We start from the raw sequence: 19,249 nt of genomic DNA on the forward strand, positions 1-19,249 counted from the left end.
TCCTGAAGAGTGAGGTTGAATGGGCCTTAAGAAGCATTGCCAATAACAAGGCAGCAGGAGACGATGGTATCCCAGCTGAACTGTTTAAAATATTGCAAGATGATGCTGTCAAGGTGATGTATGCCATATGCCAGCAAATTTGGAAAACACAAGAATGGCCATCAGACTAGAAAAAATCAACTTATATCCCCATACCAAAAAAGGGAAACACTAAAGAATGTTCAAACTATCGGACAGTGGCACTTATTTCACATGCCAGCAAGGTAATGCTCAAGATCCTGCAAGGTAGACTCCAGCAATTCATGGAGCGAGAATTGCCAGATGTACAAGCTGGGTTTAGAAAAGGCAGAGGAACTAGAGACCAAATTGCCAATATCCGCTGGATAATGGAGGAAGCCAGGGAGTTCCAGAAAAACATCTATTTCTGTTTTATTGACTATTCTAAAGCTTTTGACTGTGTGGATCATAACAAACTGTGGCAAGTTCTTGGTGGTATGGGGGTACCAAGTCATCTTGTCTGCCTCCTGAGGAATCTGTATAACGAACAAGTAGCAACGGTAAGAACAGACCACGGAACAACGGACTGGTTTAAGATTGGGAAAGGAGTACGGCAGGGTTGTATACGCTCACCTTATCTATTCAACTTGTATGCAGAACACATCATGCGACGTGCTGGGCTTGACGAATCCAAGGCTGGAGTTAAAATTGCAGGAAGAAACATTAACAATCTCAGATATGCAGATGACACCACTTTGATGGCTGAAAGTGAGGAGGAGCTGAGGAGCCTTATGACAAAGGTGAAAGAAGAAAGTGCAAAAGCCAGGTTGCAGTTAAACCTCAAAAAAACCAAGATTATGGCAACCAGCTTGATTGATAACTGGCAAACAGAGGGAGAAAACGTGGAGGCAGTGACAGACTTTGTATTTCTGGGCGCAAAGATTACTGCAGACGCTGACTGCAGCCAGGAAATCAGAAGACGTTTACTTCTTGGGAGGAGAGCAATGACAAATCTCGATAAAATAGTTAAGAGCAGAGACACCACACTGACAACAAAGGTCCGCATAGTTAAAGCAACGATATTCCCCACAGTAACCTATGGCTGCGAGAGCTGGACCATAAGGAAAGCTGAGCAAAGGAAGATAGATGCTTTTGAACTGTGGTGTTGGAGGAAAATTCTGAGAGTGCAAGAAGATCAAACCAGTCCATACTCCAGGAAATAAAGCCAGACTGCTCACTTGAGGGAATGGTATTAAAGGCAAAACTGAAGTACTTTGGCCACGTAATGAGAAGACAGGATACCCTGGAGAAGAGGCTGATGCTAGGGAAAGTGGAAGGCAAAAGGTAGAGGGGCCGACCAAGGGCAAGATGGATGGATGATATTCTGCAGGTGACAGACTTGACCTTGGGGGAGCTAGGGGTAGACTCCGATTATCATGTTCTTTTTATTCCTTGCCCCATTTATTTTAATCCAGATGCTCTCGATGGGGCTCCCAGTCTTTAAGTTACTGATATCATTTCATTCCCTTGACAGTCTGCTGATAATCTAGCATCCCATTTATATTATACGGTCTAGCTCCTGCCTATCTCTCCTCTCTCATCTCACACTATCGCCCCGCTCGTGCTCTCCGCTCCTCTGATGCCATGCTTCTCGCCTGCCCTAGGACCTCCACTTCCCTTACTCGGCTTCGTCCTTTTTCTTCTGCTGCCCCTTACGCCTGGAACGCTCTTCCAGAACACTTGAGAACTACAAACTCAATCACTGCTTTTAAAACTCAGCTAAAAACTTTTCTTTTCCCTATAGCCTTCAAATATTGAGTTTGTTCTGACTCTATACTGTTAGCTTCTCCCTACCCGGTGCCTGTTTACACTTCCCTGTGCCTGTTTGCATTCTCCTTCCCTCGTTATTGTTTACTACAACTTATTAGATTGTAAGCCTATGCGGCAGGGTCTTGCTATTTACTGTGTTATCTGTACAGCACCATGTACATTGATGGTGCTATATAAATAAACAATAATAATAATAATAATAATAATAATTGCTCTCCCTTATAAAAACACTTCCTAATATTGTTTGTCAGGAAAAAGCTAAATACACTATTCAAATCTTCTGCACTGAGGAACATTTTATTTACCCTACTTTTGCCTTTTTGTGAATTGAATCTGGTTGGTAGAATATTTCTGTGCTGGTTGCAGAAAGCTTTTTGGGTTGTTTTTTTTTTAATATTCAGCACATTGTCTTTATATATATTGGGTTTTGTTTTGTTTTTTGCATGTTGCTTTTTGCTAGCAGCCTGTTTTGCCCAGTGTATAATAGTTTTGTTAAAATTTTACTGTTTGCTATTTAACCTTTTCCTGTCTGGCCAGCTCAGTCTGAGCAGGGTGGGGTGGGGGTAGGCAGCTTCAAGAACATCACTATCATCACCTTCATCCTGGCATGATATTATTGCTACTTGCTGATCTCCTTTGTTAATTTCTGGGTGGTTAGGGGATCATTTCCCTCAGCGCAAATACTTTTGTTTTAACAAAACCCATTCCCATCATAGCCCAATAGATTCATGTAAAAATATTTTCATGGGGTTGTGACTGAATAGGGAATGCATGTAAGTCTGTGCTGCCATGTTGTGTAAAAATCTATTTGGGCTTGGTGCGTGTATGATTTTCAGATTGAGAAAATCTTGCATGTGTGTGTGTACCTGCACTGGTTGAAAAGTAACTGTTTTCTAAAGAAAGTGTTCTGTCTGTTTAACCTGTATGTCAAGGAAATGCTTATGTACTGACTACCTTGTTTGAAAGCCTTTTTCCTTACTGCAATTTGAATTTAACTAATACATACTATATTAAAAAAAACCACTAAATCAATATATGATTTATTTCAGAATATATGGTTAGGATAGCAGTTACAGTGTGAGATATACCATTATTTTTCTTCAGAGACTTTAACATGTGAGGCCCAGCCCGCCCACCTAGAAATGTACTTTGCCCCTGCTGTGCCCCCCCCCCCCAATTTTTTTTCTAGTGCCGCCACTGGAGTTATGCCACTTAGGGGTTTTAGGATTTGATGGCAGTGGTGGTCAGAGTTGGCCTTCTCATTAGGCTCAGGCAGTGGGTTATAGTAAGAGCAGTAGATTCTGGCCATAGGGTCCTGCCTGCCTTGCCACTGGGCTGCTGCCTTGCAGCCTCACTGCCCAGCCACTGGCTTGTGGATTCTTCCCCTCTTGCCTAAGAAAGCCGGAAGCTGGGAGAGTGATAGTGGGGCACATCCCTCGTCTCCCTTTCCTCTCTCTCTTTGTCTCTTTCCCCTTGTTGTTTGCTCTAGTTTGCCTGCCTAGAGATGCAGGCAGGGGTGGTGGTGGTCCTCTTCTCTCTCTTTTCAATTGACCTGGAAAACTGCAGAGAGGATTCAGCATGCCCCATGGGTGTCAAGAATGAGAGTTCCGCCAGGGAGCAGTGAGTAGAGTTGAGTGCTGCAACAGCAGCAAACAACAGGCCTTCATCAGTCGGGAGGGCACGTAGCTTGTTTTTCCTCCAACACAGAATCAGAAAGGTAGAGGACAAAAGAGAAGTAGGGGTGGGAAGTTGGAAGGGAATAACACTGTCTCTCTCTCTCTCTGCCTGCCCACTTGCTCTTCCACCCCATTTTTTATTTCCCATTGTACATAGTCCAGCCAACTGAGCACAGAGAGGGAATGTGTGGAAGAGACTGTTTGAGCTGGTTTGCACAACCAAGCAGCCCAGCATTACTTATTTAAGTCGCAATCGGCAGCAGGGTGTGTGGGTCTCAATTTTGAATATTCAAGCTACAGCCACAGCTTGTTTTATTTATTTATTTATTACATTTCTATAATTACATTTCTATAATTACATTTCTATCTGTGGAATGAGCTCCCTAAGTAGGTTCGCTTGGCACCTACATTATATGCTTTTAGACGCCAGGTGAAGACCTTTTTATTCTCCCAGCATTTTAACAGTCTATAAATAAATTTTAACTTGGTGTTTTAAATTTGTAATTATGCATTGCTGCTGTTTTTATCTGGTTGAGCTTTTATATTGTATTTTGTATTATGGTTTTAGACTGTTGTTTTATACTTTGAATGTTTTTAATTTTTGTGTACCGCCCAGAGAGCTCCGGCTATTGGGCGGTATAGAAATGTAATAAATAAATAAATAAATAAATAAATATACCGCCCAATAGCCGGAGCTCTCTGGGCGGTTCAAAAAAATTAAAAACATTCAAAGTATAAAACAACAGTATAAAACCATAATATAAAATACAATATATTTTAGTTTGTATTGTGCAAACCCAGTGGGGGTGGGTTGTTAGTGTGGTTAATAAACCATTCACAACCAATGGGCAGTTTTAGGGTTGTGGGTTGTTTGCTAACCATGCCAATAACTCATCCACACTGGGTTTGCAAGGTATCACAAGTGGAGTTGGTCTCAGAATGGGCACCCATAGGTCCCTGCAAACCATAGTGGCTTATTTAAGCCACCACAGGTCAATTTGATTGTATGAACCAGGTCACAGCGGCCCTAGCTGTTGCAAGCCACCTAATTATCCTCACTGGATGCAGCTTGTTATGAAGTCCATACCTGGTGAGGGTAGTTTATAAGCCACCTTGCAACCGTAGAACAAGCCCTGGTTTCTGCAACAATGTAGGAACAATAGTGTCTGCAACAATGTAGGAACAAAGCCAGACTATAAAACACATGGTCTTCGATGTCTATATACTAATTCCCAGAGCATGGGAAACAAACAGAATGAACTTGAACTCTTATTACATGAAGGCAAATACGACTTGATAGGTATAACTGAAATTTGGTGGGATCACTCCCATGACTGGAATATAGCAATTGAAGGATATAACTTGTTCAAAAAGAACAGAAGAAATAGAAAGGGAGGTGGAGTTGCACTATATGTTAAAAATACCTATCCCTGCACAGAAATACAGGCGGATGAGACTGGGAGCCCCGTCGAGAGCGTCTGTATTAAAATAAATGGGGCTAGGAATAAAAAGAATATGATAATCGGAATCTACTACTGACCACCCAATCAAGGAGAAGACGAGGACGAAACTTTTGAGAAACAAATTGCCAGTGTTTCAAGGAAGTGTGATGTAGTAGTGATGGGGGACTTCAATTACCCTGATATCTGTTGGGAGACCATTACTGCCAAAAGCGGCCCTTCCAAGAAATTCCTGACATGTATGGGTGATAACATTCACCTACAGAAAGTGGTGGAAGGAACTAGAGGATCGGCAATCCTTGACTTAATATTGACCAATAGGGATGACTTAGTGGATAAAGTGGCAGTTACGGGAACTCTGGGGGAAAGTGACCACGTCATACTTGAATTCTTGATTATGTAGGAGACAAAAGAAGAGTACAGACAAGTGGCGCAGAAGTGCTGAAATGGCGTCAGGAAGGCTAAAGCTGAGAATGAGCTGAGATTAGCAAGGGATGCTAAAAGCAATAAAAAGGCTTTCTTCAGATACGTGAGTAGTAAAAGGCAGAGGAAAGAAATGGTGGTTCAACTGCTTAACGAGGATGGCAAATTGATAACAGATGACAAAGAAAAGGCTGAAGTGCTCAATTCCTACTTTGCCTCGGTTTTCTCCCAAAAGCGGGTCTATGACCCCCCGGGAAAAAGTGAAGCAGAAGTTGAGGGGGCAGGATTGCAGTTTGAGATTGCTAAACAAATGGTCAAAGAACACCTAATTTCCTTGAATGAGTTTAAATCTCCAGGGCCCGATGAACTGCATCCTAGAGTAATGAAGGAGCTATCAGAAGAACTCTCAGAACCTTTGTCTATTATCTTTGCAAAATCATGGAAGATGGGTGAGGTGCCGGACGACTGGAGGAGGGCTAACGTTGTCCCTATCTTCAAAAAGGGCAAAAAGGAGGAACCTGGGAACTACAGACCAGTCAGTCTGACATCCAGCCCTGGGAAAATTCTGGAGCAAATTATAAAGAAGTCAATCTGCAAACACCTTGAAATCAATGCAGTGATTACTAGAAGCCAACATGGATTTGTCAGGAACAAATCCTGTCAGACTAGTTTGATCTCATTTTTTGATAGGATAACCTCCCTTGTGGACTGTGGGAATGCTGTGGACGTCATATATCTTGACTTCAGCAAAGCTTTTGACAAAGTACCACATGACATTCTGATTAACAAACTAGCTAAAAGTGGGCTAGATGGAACAACTATTAGGTGGATTCACAGTTGGCTACAGAATCGGACTCAAAGAGTACTTATCAATGGAACCTTCTCAAATTGGTGAGAGGCAACGAGTGGGGTACCACAGGGCTCAGTCCTGGGCCCAGTGCTCTTCAACATTTTTATTAATGATTTGGACGAGGAGGTGCAGGGAACGCTGATCAAATTTGCAGATGACACCAAATTGGGTGGGATAGCTAATACCCTGGAAGACAGAAACAAACTTCAAAGTGATCTTGATAGGCTGGAGTGCTGGGCTGAAAACAACAGAATGAAATTTAATAGGGATAAATGCCAAGTTCTACATTTAGGGAATAGAAACCAAATGCACAGTTACAAGATGGGGGACACTTGGCTCAGCAATACTACAAACGAGAAAGATCTTGGAATTGTTGTATATCACAAGCTGAATATGAGCCAACAGTGCGATATGGCTGCAAGAAAGGCCAATGCTATTTTGGGCTGCATTAATAGAAGTATAGCTTGCAAATCATGTGAGGTACTGGTTCCTCTCTATTCAGCCCTGTTTAGGCCTCATCTAGAGTATTGCGTCCAGTTTTGGGCTCCACAATTCAAGAAGGATGCAGACAAGCTGGAGCGTGTTCAGAAGAGGGCAACCAGGATGATCAGGAAACAAAGCCCTATGAAGAGAGACTGAAAGAACTGGGCATGTTTAGCCTGAAGAAGAGAAGATTGAGGGGAGACATGATAGCACTCTTCAAATACTTAAAAGGTTGTCACACAGAGGAGGGCCAGGATCTCTTCTCGATTCTCCCAGAGTGCAGGACACGGAATAACGGGCTCAAGTTAAAGGAAGCCAGATTCCGGCTGGACATCAGGAAAAACTTCCTGACTGTTAGAGCAGTGCGACGGTGGAATCAGTTACCTAGGGAGGTTGTGGGCTCTCCCACACTAGAGGCCTTCAAGAGGCAGCTGGACAACCATCTGTCAGGGATGCTTTAGGGTGGATTCCTGCATTGAGCAGGGGGTTGGACTAGATGGCCTTGTAGGCCCCTTCCAACTCTGCTATTCTATGATTCTATGATTCTATGATTCCAAGGTGTTATGTAGATCACCTTCGCCACCCACCTTTGGCCAGGTTTGGATGTCACAACAATCTACATCTGATGAAATGAGGTGGCTTATATACACAACCTTGACTTGTTTTCTCTCTCTGATTATGCAAACCCTGTTTGTGTGTGTGTGTGTGAGTGTGTGTGTGTGTGAGAGAGAGAGAGAGAGAGAAGGGGGGCAATTTCTGAGAGAAGCTGAGTTCAGACGACATGCTAATCAACTTTGGGGGGTGGCATAGGAACAGAATGGGAAACAACAGTTGATTAGCGTGTTGTCCAAACTCAGCCCGACTGTGTGTGTATGGATTAGTAACACATCACACACACACCTGCAGCCTAAAATGAAACATCCCAGTACAAGAGTTACCATTTGATTCTATTGCATGGATAAAACATAAACCAGCTCTAGTATTCATTGAATCCAGGTAGCAGAAGATAAAAGCACTCTGATAGGGGTGGACATGGATCCATCATACAGACACCTATCAGGGACTGTGAGAATTTTGTCATAACTGCCCATATATGCACTTTGGAGATGGCTGGAAGTTTTTGCTTCAGCTTTGGGATGATGCACATGCATCAGAGTTGTTGCATTCCTTCCACGTGCTCCCACATCATCTCAGTCTTCTCCTCCAAGCACTTACCTTGGGAGACTCAGAGCAGAGTCTAAGGTTCCCACTTTTTGTAAATGCCACTCCTGGCTTAATTGAGGAGCAAGGTTGTGAAGGGGCAGTTCTGATAGGGAGGCAGGGAGGGAGCAACTGAGCTGTGGCAGTGGTGCTAAGGATGTTCTCCCACGTGGGAGGGAGGAAGCCAATCAGGGGCAAGATTGACTGAGAGGAAACAAGGCTTTGTTGGCAGACTGGAGGGAAAACTTCCTTCCCCCAGAAGCCGTTAAGAGCAGCACTTCCACACTGCTGTTGCGCCTCAATTTGGGATAGAGCAGGAAGGAGGAACAGCTGAGCGTTTGGGGAGTGGCCCTTTACAGGAACAGGCAGAACCTAGCTGTTCAGACAGCTGACATAAATGCCCCATCAAATGCCTGGGAGTAGAGGACTGTCTTAACCTGGCACCAAAAAGATATACAGGGTAAGTGTCAGGTGAGTCTCAGTTCATTGCAAAATCTTTGCGTTCCTCAGGTCAACTATGGTTTTGAAAGGAGCACCAGCCATACCAGTTGGGAAAAAAAAACCCTAGAGCTCTCTGGAAACCATCTGAATCCATTAACTCTGGGGGAGGACCATGGTGTGAGATGTACAGTACAGATGTACAGATGTACATGTACAGTAGCACAACAATATATGCTGGCTTTCCATTTTAAAAACTCCCAAGAGTGTCTAGAGGTTTCCGGGGCATGGCCAGGCTCTCTCCAGGAAAGGTTGTAGTTGGCACACCACTTGGTGGAAGATGCTACATGCCATAGAAGGCACATGGGGTACTTCCAGAGGAGGCATTTGTTGTGCAATAATTCTGCCTAATTCATAGAATGCCCCATATGACATCATCTTCAATTTGTAACTCCCCCATGTTTTCCCACTGCTGCTGCTTCCATTTTCTTCTTACTAGGAAAAAAAACTGAAGGAAAAAAAGACGGAATATGTGTATAATGCCTTTTAATTGATAGGAACCCTCCATTGGGAAGCACCCTTGGATAACTACTGGCAGTGCTTAATTGATCAGAAACCCCAATCTGCAAACCTGATCCTTTAGGGGGGGAGTGCAGCCCCATACAATACAGTTTCACCACCATCTCAAAAAAACCAACAGAAACTCCATCTTTACTGGACTGAGCTTCAATTTATTGGTCCTAATCCAGGCTATTAGCAATCTTTAGACTTCAATTTAGAACCTCCCAAATTGGCGTTTGTGAATACTGAAATTACTTACAGCTATTCCACAACTCTGTGTGGGTGTGGCATTTGGGGATCATTTTGATATGGTGAAACCAACTTGAATTAACTTATTCAACAAGTAACTTACCAAATTCTCATAAATGTTCCAATTATGAACTTGAACTGAGAATTTCAAGACAATTCAAACAATGAAAACTGGTTCAATATCTCACAAATTAGTGAAAGGCTTTCATATCACAAGGGCCTTAGAAACACATTGAAAGAGCTGCATAAAAATAAAATAACTTAAAATAAGAATATACAAGACTCCCAGAATGTGCAAATTTGTCCAGCAAACATCGATGCATATATTCCCATGCATCTTGCGACACAAACAGGCATACCGCTATATCGGACTTGAAAGCTAAATGACGTCAGAAGGGGCGCTCACCATGTCAGGCACCCCTTGGTTTGCTCCTAACGGAACTCCAGCGTCATGAGCTGAACTCGCCCAGGGCAAGAGGAAGGAAGGGGCTCAACAGAAACCTTCTCCAGGACTTGCTGATGTCGGGGAATAGGAGAACGAGTACACGCATTTCCCAGTTGAGGGATTCATGTTCTCCTCCAAGCTCAGGGCTGCTCTCGCCTTTGGCTCCCTAACCCCAGAAGGGCGCCGCCAAATCAGCACTAGGAAAGCGAGCGGCGAGAGGAGGCGAGCGAATCCTGCCGCCTCAGCAGCGCCCAAGGAGCGAAGAAGGGCTGGCTACTCACCGCCGCTGCCTCCGCCATCCCGCGCTGCATGGGGCTGAGCATCAGCGCTACCAGCAGGAGCGTGGCTCCGGGACACGGCCCGCTGCTGCTGCTGCTGCTCATCCTCGGGGCGGGAGTCGCTCCGCTGGTACGCACACGTCGTAGCCGTGCCCAGCGGCCCCAATCCCGCACTGCGTCTCTCCCGTGTCCCGCCTCGGGCGTCTCTAGAGCTGATCAGGCGCGCTCCGCTCTGAGCCCCCGTTTGTGGAAGGCAGCGGCCACTCCTTTCCCGCCTCTCGCCCCCCGCCCCCCGCCAGGGCGTGGGGGCTGGACACCGCCTGGGAGGCGTCGACGCCAGTTTCGGCTGCCTCTCCAGACAGGCCGCCGTTGCCTCGGTACTTTCGACGACCCAGAGGAAATAGGGGCGCTTCCTGAGGCTCTGCTGGAGGGAGAGTCTGAGGTGGCTGGGAGGTGAGTACCTGCTGCAGGGCTCCCCTGCTTTCACCGTCCCTTCGCCCTGGAGCGGAGCGCGATGCCCAGGCTCACCTCGCGTTTCGCGCCTGCCGGCTTGCTGCGCGCGCGCGCGCGCCCCAAGGAGGCGCCTGAGAGCGCACCTGCGAGGGCAGCCCTGGAATAACGTCCAAGGCAGAGTGGCGGGGTTCGCGAGGAGAGGGCAGCAGCCGGGAGAGCTCGTAAACGGCCCCGTCCACCCAGGCGCCCCTTCCCCAGTCAGGCTAGCAGCGATGTAGATGCTTGATGCCGTGGCTTCTGTGTCGGTCCCCGGAAATAAAACATGCAAAACTGGCACCTCCGACTGGGTATTGCTAATTTACCCATGCAATGTGTGTTCCTCCCCGCTGGTTGTTTTCAGGCTCTCTTCCCGAACGCCCTAAGAAGAGGTAAGCAAACATGAGAAGTTCGCAACGCTTCCGTTTACAACACTTCACTGACCAGTAAGTAGGAATCTTTATTCTCAGTGTGTTTTTTCATCCACTTATTTTCATTTTGATTAATTGTGAGGGGAGACATTTTAGGGCTGTCCTGATCATGGGTGGCTGTGGTTACTTTTAGTACATCGAAATGACTCTAAGCTTCTGTTTTCTGTACAGGGTTATACAAAATATGGTTTTCCTGGGATTGACTATGCTCCTAAGCAGCAATGTGGAAGCTGTAAGTAAATTGTCATATTTCTCTTAGAAAAACATTTTATCCCCACAAAACGCTTATGATTGCTTCAGGAAAAGGCTATTGCCAAGTGTCTGCCATCATTTTTTTTTTAATAAACTAAATAATTTAGTATACATTCCACCATGGAGCTTGAACTATTTTGCTTAGGGCTACTTACAGAGTACTCATTATTCTGACTCATCTAATCTTGATTTGCTTCAGAAATGCCTTTAAAATAGTTGGAAAAGTATGTTTCTGCCATAAGTGTTTGTACAGACTACTTTTAGAGTTTTATGCTGAGATTTCTAGGCATAACTATAGTTTAAAAAATTCCATAATTCACAGTCATTAGGATTAACCAACAAGTCTCAGAATAGTGAGCAAGCCCTGAGTTCTCCTCTTTCTCAAGTTAGATTACGAGCTCTATCACATCAGCGATGTTGCAGCCATGTCCTGCACTCATTTTGCCTCTTCCCCTCCATGTTTTGTTTCTTTTTGGAGTGAGGAAAGTCTGGATTATTTTCCCTCCCTGTGAAATAAATGCACTCTTCCCTCCCATGTATTGCTGTCATTGCATTCTATCCCACCATCCTGTTCTTTGTTGGGGTGTGTGTGTCTAAGGGTGGTCTCACTAAGAAAAGAGGAAGTTGGGGCGGTTTTCCGCTCACTGCAAAGGGGAAGGGAGAGAGGTCCCATTTAACTCTGTGTTCTTACTCCTGAGTAACATAAAGTGGTGCTAACCAACATACAAACTGCAATACTGAATGATAAACAAAAATGGGGTAAATGATTTAAAGAAACGTTTTATATAATGTCATAATAGTGCCACAATACATTTACAATATAACAGAAGGTTGTTAACAGTATCAGGCACGAGATATTTAGTGCTCCGACGACACAAAAGAAGTTTATAATTGCAAGACGCTTGATAAACAATGAAAAAGAAAATTGTTAACAGTGGAACAAAATAAGCACTATAAACAAAAGTTATTTATAGTTGAGAGGCGCTTGATAGGAAACCTGTTTTCCTTGATTAATCAGAAGTTGTTTATAGTTGCAAAATGCTTAGTAAGAAACTTGTAACAGGCTGCTGGCTTAATAAGCCCGTTTCGCTTTAAGCATCTTCAGAATGAAAAACATAATAGAAGATAATATATTATCTTAGAAGACCCCATATATATCCAAAACATTCATATATCAGTTGTAAAGACAATAAAACTCACCACCATTATAGTGTTTTTGGCATGGGGAGAGGGGAAGAATTAGAGGGTTTGTTCCTAATAACAATCATCTGTTCCTTAGCAGGTCTAAAAATTAGGTAAATACAACCTCAGATGAACAACAACACATGACATATTACACCGTGTCATGATTTATTTAACAGAAATAAAGTCAAAATGGAGAAGCCATGTGTGAAAAAGTAAGTACACCCTTACTGCTTCCATAGGAATTAAGATGCTAAGTAGCAGACAGGTGCTGCTAATCAAATGCCCGTGATTAATTGATCATCAGCAAGTATGACCACCTCTATAAAAGCCAAAGTTTTTTCAGTTTGCTGGTCTGGAGCATCCAGGTGTGTGTTAACACAATGCCAAAGAGGAAAGACATCAGCAATGATCTTACAGAAGCAATTGCTGCAGTCCATCAATCTGGGAAGGGTTATAAGGCCATTTCCAAACAATTTAAAGTCCATCATTCTACAGTGAGAAAGATGATTCAAAAGTGGAAAACATTCAAGACTGTTGCCGATCTTCCCAGGAGAGCAAAATCACCCCAAGGTCAGACCGTGCAGTGCTCAGAGAAATTGCAAAAAACCCAAGAGTTACATCGCAGACTCTACAGGCCTCAGTGAGCATGTTAAATGTTAAAGTTCATGACAGTACAATTAGAAAAAGACTGAACAAGTATGGTTTGTTTGGAAGGGTTGCCAGGAGAAAGCCTCTTCTCTCTAAAAAGAACGTGGCAGCACGGCTTAGGTTTGCAAAGTTGCATCTGAACAAACCACAAGACTTCTGGAACAATGTCCTTTGGACAGACGAGACCAAAGTGGAGAAGTTTGGCCATAATGCACAGTGCCACGTTTGGCGAAAACCAAACACAGCATATCAGCACAAACACCTCATACCAACTGTCAAGCACGGTGGTGGAGGGATGATGACTTGGGCTTGTTTTGCAGCCACAGGACCTGGGAACCTTGCAATCATTGAGTTGACAATGAACTCCTCTGTATAGCAAAGTATTCTAGAGTCAAATGTGAGGCCATCTGTCCGACAGCTAAAGCTTGGGCAAAATTGGGTCATGCAACAGGACAATGATCCCAATCACACTAGCAAATCTACAACAGAATGGCTGAAAAAGAAAAGAATCAAGGTGTTGCAATGGCCCAGTCAAAGTCCAGACCTCAACCCGATTGAAATGCTGTGGCGGGACCTTAAGAGAGCTGTGCATAAACAAATGCCCTCAAACCTCAATGAACTGAAGCAAAGTTGTAAACAAGAGTGGGTCAAAATTCCTCCACAACACTGTGCGAGACTGATAAAGTCATACAGAAAACGATTACTTCAAGTTATTGCTGCTAAAGGTGGTTGTACAAGCTATTGAATCATAAGGTGTACTTACTTTTTCACACATGGCTTCTCCATTTTGGCTTTATTTCTGTTAAATAAATCATGACACAGTGTAATATGTCATGTGTTGTTGTTCATCTGAGGCTGTATTTACCTAATTTTTAGACCTGCTAAGGAACAGATGATTGTTATTATGTCCTGATATGTAAAATCATACAATTCCAAGAGGGTGTACTTTCTTTTTCACATGACTGTATGTATGCATATATATACACACACACATTTAATATGATAAGGATACTCTCAAAATTGCTGATAACATAAATGGATGGACTTGGAAACTCCCCAAACCATAATTCTCGACTTAATTCTCATTGTTTATCAAGTGTCTCGCAATTATAAACTTCTTTTGTGTTGTTGGAGCACTAAATATCTCATGCCTTATACTGTTAACAACCTTCTGTTATATTGTAAATATATTGTGGCGCATTATATAAAACGTTTCTTTAAATCATTTACCCCATTTTTGTTTCTCATTCAGTATTGCAGTTTGTATGCTGCTTAGCATCACTTTATGTTGTTTATTTCAACTGTTACCTTCTATATTGTATAATTCTAACTCCTGAGTAGGCATTTTCACAAAAGAAATGTGGGAAATGTCTGCAGCTCCTTGCCTCCAGCTCCCTTATTTTAAAGATAAAGAGATCAAAATTGGCACAGCTCTTAAGGAGGGCTTTCAGCATGCGCAATTTGAATCAGATTGGTCCATCCCTTGATTTTTTATGAATTTTTTAATTCCCCCTTAAACTCTTTTCCTCATAGTCCACCAGTGCAAAGGATCGCTTCTCCATTCCTTTGATCATCTGAGGCAGTGCATCTCCAAGTACAGATCTGCTGGTTCTCTTACTCAAGAGTAAATCCCATAGATTTCAACTGCATTTACATCCAAGTCATACTAAAATCAGATGCATGCTTACCTTTGAGTAAACCCCATTGAACAGAGAGACTTACGTCTGACTAAACAGAAGTAAGACCTCAGAAGTAAGCACAGGGGTGCAGAGCACTTCTTTCCAGTTTGCTGTTTTAGACTTTAAAAAAACCTTCTGAGTGACCACACTATTAAAAGTCAGTTCTATATCTGATTCAAACTTGGCATGCTGAAAACCATCTTCAAGATCTATCACTGTGCCAATTTTGATCTCTTTATCTTTAAAAATTACACAGATGTAAGTGTTTCTTTTAATTTCCATTTTAAAAAATCCTTAAAATCAAGGGATGAACCAACCTGATTCAAACTTGGGGTAGCTAAAGCCCTCCTTAAGAGCGATCACCATGTCAAGCTTGATCTCTCTAAAACTTACACAGATATAAACATTTTTGTTACCTTGGAGCAAAGGAGGGGACCTGACCGACTTTACAAAAAAAAATAGTTAAAATGATAGTTCATCTGCCCACCCTTTGAAAAATGCAAACCAAACCTTCGCTCTCCCCCCCTGTAAACTTTTCCCAAGGGGCGGGCCTTGATATTCCACTCAGTAGCGCTCCAGGTAAAAAGATACATGAGCTGAAAGAATGCAACAATGCACAGACATGAAGGTGCCCAGCACTTGACTTGTTAAGGAAACAGAGGGGGAAACCGTGGATGAAAACTGGATTTAAATGTAGGTGTGAGGGAACCTACATGCAGTCTGTAATCTCTATCTTTGAGACTGGTTCTAAATGCAGATCTCATAGCCATAACATTAACCTGTTGTTGTTGTTGTTTTTAAAACAAGCAAACAAACTCCCCCCTTATACCCACCCCCTAGCCTGCTAAACAGTTCTCCAGCACACTTGCTCACTATTTTGTGACATTTTGGTTGGCCAAAATGAATCAAAATTGAACTGTGGACTTTGGAATCATTTCTTAGTGATCAACCAAGCTATCTTTGGTTTTTATGTAATAATACATTTAATGAAGAAACCTCTCCATGTGGAGATTCTATTCAAACTTGAACACAGCCAAAGGCCCTATTTTATTACTATTCATGCCATCCTTCGCCTGAGAATTTAATAACTCAAGGAGACAAAATGGTCCGTTGGAATGGGAGGGTACAAGCCACTATAAATTCCTTCCTTATGTCTCCTAAGACTCTTTTGCTAAGAGACCAACTCCTGATTCACTCAGACCCCTTGGAAATTTGTGATAAATTAGTCCAAGAAATTAGATCTTTTGTGTTCAGCCCTAAACCTAAGTATCCAGCTAAACAGTTCAACTATGGCTAGTTTGATGTGCAATGCACCACTCAGAAGCACATCTTAGCAACAGCTATAAGAAAATTGAGATGGGAAGATTCGCTAGAAATTACAGGCTCTATATACATCTTTGAAGAGAGTGTAAAAAATTACTTAAGGGGGGGGGGGGAAGGCAGAGTATATTCACCACACTTGGATGGAGTTAGGCCAGGCAACCATGGAAAGGGATTCAACTAGATTTTGGGCTATGGTGTCAAAAGGGACAAGAAAGGTATATGGCCCTACCAATAATCATATCACCTCTGCACAATGGTATGCCCACTTTTCTTCCCTCTATCTTAGGAGCCACCTTGAACTCCCATTATTTATTTATTTATTTATTTATTGCATTTCTATACCGCCCAATAGCCGAAGCTCTCATTATAGCATAGATATATCTGTGCTTTCTTACTGTGCTGAATGGGACCCAGTACTGTTGATGAAATAAAAATTCTGATTAATTATCTTCCTACCAAAAAAGCTCCTGGAGGAGATATGCTCCCTGGAGAATTATTTAGATCAAATCCTGGTTGGTGGTCCCCAGTCCTTGCCTCATTGTTCACCCATTTTCATGGGAAAATTCTACAGAGATGGGGGGTAAGCATAAGGGTAAGATGGCCCTGTGGGGAAGAAGAAGGACCGAGGGGACAGGAGCAGGCAGAAGTAACATCGGGGCCTGCTCCTGCTGGACTCTTCCCCCCCCCCAGGGCAAACTGCCATCTTGGCCCTGTGGGGAAGAAGAAGAACCGAGGGGACAGGAGCAGGCAGAAGTAACATCGGGGCCTGCTCCTGCTGGACTCTTCCCCCCCCCACAGGGCAAACTGCCTTCTTGGCCCTGTGGGGAAGAAGAAGGACCGAGGGGACAGGAGCAGGCAGAAGTAACATCCGGGCCTGCTCCTGCTGGACTCTCTCTCTCTCTCTCTTTCTTTCTCTCTCCTCCCTCCCTCCCTCCTTGACTCCTTTTCCTTGTGTGTCATGTCTTTATTAGATTGTAAGCCTGAGGGCAGGGACTGTCTTTTTTCCCTAAGTGTAAGCCGCTCTGAGAGCCTTTTTTGGCTGAGGAGCGGGGTATAAGTATGATAAATAAATAAATAAATAAATAAATAAGCATAGTTGTCGCTATTCATTAAAAAGGTTCCAAGGCTGACCCAAAGAATTTTAGACCGATCAGTCTATTGAGTATTGTATCAAAATTATACTCAAAGAATTTATTGGGAAAGTTGGAGTCTTGGGCAACTCAAAATGCCATTATTGCTGAAGAACAATCAGGGTTTATGAAGGGTAAATCCGCAATAGATCAATGTTTTATCCTCCACCATGTGATCCAAAAATATTCACAAAATGGTGGAAAAGAGCTATTTGCTGCTTTTGTGGATCTCACTTCTGCCTTTGACCTAATAGACAGGGGACGCCTTTGGCAAAAGTTAGCCACCACTAATATCGACAAAAGGCTGCTCTTAATTCAATTGCTGCATACTAATACTTCCCTCAGGGTTAGACTTGGGGCAAATGAGCTGCTATCTGATAATATCCCTACTGATAGAGGAGTCCGACAGGGATGCCTCTTAGCACCATTTCTATTTAATTTTTATATAAATGATATTGTTCAAGAACTGAGGCCACAGCTAGACCTAAGGTTTATCCTGGGATCATCCAGGGTTCGCCCCTGCCTGAGCACTGGATCCCCTGTGTGTCACCTAGATGAACAGGTTTGACCCCTGAATGATCCAGGGATAAACCTTAGGTCTAGCTATGGCCTGAGAGGCTTAGAATGTTTTCCAGTCTCCATTCAAGATGCTAAACTCTCAGTTCTTTTGTAGGCTGACGATATTGTTTTGATTTCTGCTACCTTAATTGGGATGCAGAGACTTTTGAGGCAGTTGAACGTCTTTTGCACAAATGAGCAGCTAACAGTCATTCTAAAACTACAGTGGTGGTCTTTGGGAAGAAGGGAAAAATCTCACAGATGGAGATTGGATAACAAACCCATTGAACAACAACATTATTTAAAATATTTGGGTTTGGTTTTTAATTCAAAATTGGCTTGGAAGCCACTCTTGCTCACAGTTAAGTTGAAATCCTCCCATTCTTTTCATTCTTTATTATGGTTCTCCAGATTTCATGGGGGAAGTTTGGTTGCTCTCACAGTTGAGGTATTCCAAAAGAAGATTATGCCATTATTATTGTATGGTGCAGAGATCTGGGGATACAGTAATGCTTTCCCCTTAGAAGTGGTGCAGAACTCTTTTCTGAAATCATTGCTGGTTGTCCCCAAAGGAACACCTGCCCCCCTTTTAAGGGCTGAAACAGGGCTAATCTCCATTCAAACTGGTGCACATGTTGCACTAGCCGAATAGTGGCTCAAGCTGGCTAGCATGAGTGGAAAAAAATGCTATTTAGAGCAATTACAATCCTTGTCTCGAAGTTCTTGGGCAAACTCAAGTCAGTATGATACTCTGTCATTACGGGTTTAATGTGGAAGCTCTACCAAATTATTCCTCTAACAGAGTCAAACAACTTATCAAAGAAAAAAAAATACCTTGATTCCAAATGGCAGGACCTTAATTTATTTTCCCAAATGGCATATTCCTCCTGGTACCCAATACACAAAACATATTTTGGGCTGGAGCAGTAGTTTTATCAATCTTACGCTGGCACCACTTAAAAAAGCATTTACAGCTTTGTGTTTTCAGTGTATGCCCTCGGCCTATTTAAAGGGAAGATTTAAGAACACCCCTGTGCACCAAAGACTCTGCATCTGTGAGTCAGGGGAAGTGGAGGACATTCAACGTTCTCTGTTGCGATGCCCTTTATATACATCCCCTAGGCAAAAAATTCTCAATTACATTCTTCTCTACCTTTCTAACCGTATAATGTATCAGAAAAATATAAAAACATAAAATTTTGGATTTTAATTTTTTTTTAAAGAATTTAATAAAAAACCGAGGCTTATGCCTACAACTCCAAGTATGCCTTGGGTGTAACTCCCAAGAGTCTTCTCTTGCCACCAAACTATGACTCATGGTCATGACCAGTACAAATTGCTATTATTCCTTCAGAACATTCCATAAAGAAAATTTCTTCAGCAGGAGATATTTAAAATTGCTTTATCCTCTATGTGGCTCCATAACAGGGGCATAATGCCTCCAGCACCATAAGGTAGTGGGTTGACCATTTAACTAAAAAAGTGCTGTGATGTGTCTTCAGAGCACAGGTATCTCAGATCCTCTTCCCTACCATATGTTAGTCAGATATCTGGGCAATGCTGGGTATATTTTGAAAACATATTCTTAAATTACCAAGTTCCAGAGGGGTAGCCATGCTAGTCTGTTGCAGCAAAAATAACGAAGAGTATTGTGACATCTTAAA

At 43.0% G+C, this 19,249-nt stretch overlaps 1 protein-coding gene across 1 annotated transcript in view; it reads left to right on the plus strand.

Moving 5' to 3' along the window:
• Positions 1–10,750: 10,750 nt before the first annotated feature.
• The window catches only part of COL4A2 (collagen type IV alpha 2 chain), a 266,143-nt gene continuing 257,644 nt past the window's right edge, over positions 10,751–19,249 (plus strand). The window contains exons 1-2 of the mRNA XM_063115898.1: positions 10,751–10,825; positions 10,982–11,042. Coding sequence (XP_062971968.1) covers positions 10,782–10,825; positions 10,982–11,042 — 105 coding nt within the window. The 5' untranslated portion in view covers positions 10,751–10,781. The remainder of the gene's footprint in view (positions 10,826–10,981; positions 11,043–19,249) is intronic.

This window comes from Elgaria multicarinata, chromosome 2 (genome assembly GCF_023053635.1).
Source record: "Elgaria multicarinata webbii isolate HBS135686 ecotype San Diego chromosome 2, rElgMul1.1.pri, whole genome shotgun sequence".
Lineage (NCBI taxonomy): Eukaryota > Metazoa > Chordata > Lepidosauria > Squamata > Anguidae > Elgaria > Elgaria multicarinata.